Source organism: Impatiens glandulifera, unplaced genomic scaffold (genome assembly GCF_907164915.1).
Source record: "Impatiens glandulifera unplaced genomic scaffold, dImpGla2.1, whole genome shotgun sequence".
NCBI lineage: Eukaryota > Viridiplantae > Streptophyta > Magnoliopsida > Ericales > Balsaminaceae > Impatiens > Impatiens glandulifera.
In genome coordinates this window covers 37,060-38,261 of record NW_025918864.1, presented here as the reverse complement: position 1 = coordinate 38,261, position 1,202 = coordinate 37,060, and the positions used below count along the sequence as shown (strand labels likewise).

The 1,202-nt window shown below is 38.5% G+C and overlaps 1 protein-coding gene across 1 annotated transcript; it reads right to left on the bottom strand.

Annotated features, from left to right (window-relative positions):
• Positions 1–614: 614 nt before the first annotated feature.
• LOC124917167 (rRNA 2'-O-methyltransferase fibrillarin-like) lies at positions 615–971 on the bottom strand. The gene has a single exon (XM_047457662.1). The coding sequence runs from the start codon at positions 969–971 to the stop codon at positions 615–617; it is 357 nt and encodes a 118-aa protein (XP_047313618.1).
• Positions 972–1,202: the final 231 nt, after the last annotated feature.

Below are 1,202 nucleotides of genomic sequence, written 5' to 3'. Positions count from 1 at the left end.
CGTCTAACTACGTATTTGTTAGACTGCACGTCTAACTACATATCTGTTAGACTACGCGTCTAACTACGTCTGTTAGGCTGCACGTCTAACTACGTATCTTTTAGACTACACGTTTAACTACGTATCTGTTAGACTGCACGTCTAACTACGTATCGATTAGACTGCACATCTAACTATGTCTACTAGACTGCACGTCTAACTGTATGCGTCTAATAGCTAGTAAGTCTAATGAACCTCATTCAGACTAAGTCTATCTTAGCACGTTTTGATGCACATGCACAAAAACAATTAGACGGCTTAGTTTCCTTCTTATTTAAGTTTTGCACAAACTCATCATCAAAATTCCGTTAGTCAAAATGATTTGACCCTTAGTCAAAATAATTTGACCCAACAATTTCCCCCTTTTGTTGATGATGTTAAAACTTTGCACAATTAATTAGATAAACATCCATCCAAATAAATAAAGAGTAAAACTTGTTCGCAAACTACAGAAATAGGTTCCAAAAACCAATATTCAAAGAGCCAAGTTTAAAAACCAAGTTCAAAAACCAACAAAAGATAATTTAAAAGAGGAGTGATTAATTATCTTCCCTTTTCACTATTGGGTAGTTGAATCATTCACCGCTGATTCCTTCACCGCTCAAAAGGTTTTGAAAAGGAAGTAGAGAATGGCCACCGCGACCACTTCCACCACTTACACCACTTACACCACCACGATCACCGTTGCGACATCCACCTCTTTTGGTTGGCCTACAACTTCCATCTTCATCGGTTGGTTTTCTTTTCGATTTGGTGTCATTTGAAACACCACCTCTACTGTCACTACCTCCTCTAGAGTTTCCACAACCTCTAGAACTTCCACCGCCTCTAGAACTTCCACCGCCTCTAGAACTTCCTTCCCCATTTTTAACATTATCATCGCCACGAGAAATGAGGTTCTTCTCTTTATTAGCAGATGCTTCAAGAAGCATCTTCAACTACTTGAATTTGTCTTGCGAAGGAATTAGCTTGTTCCAATTGCTCTGCATCAGCTCTGGTCATATGACCTTGTATATCAACCATTTGACTTTAAAGTAGGCTCACTTCAGCCATAAATTCTTTATAAATTTCAATGTTGACTTCCCTTTCGCAATCATACAAATCGGACTGCCGTTTGAACAGATTCTTCTTGAATTTGGTGTAGGTTTTGTTGAGGATGTTGA

Bases quoted from the DNA above. Each gene is read 5' to 3' on its own strand.
- LOC124917167 (XM_047457662.1), bottom strand. From the start codon at position 971: ATGCTTCTTGAAGCATCTGCTAATAAAGAGAAGAACCTCATTTCTCGT.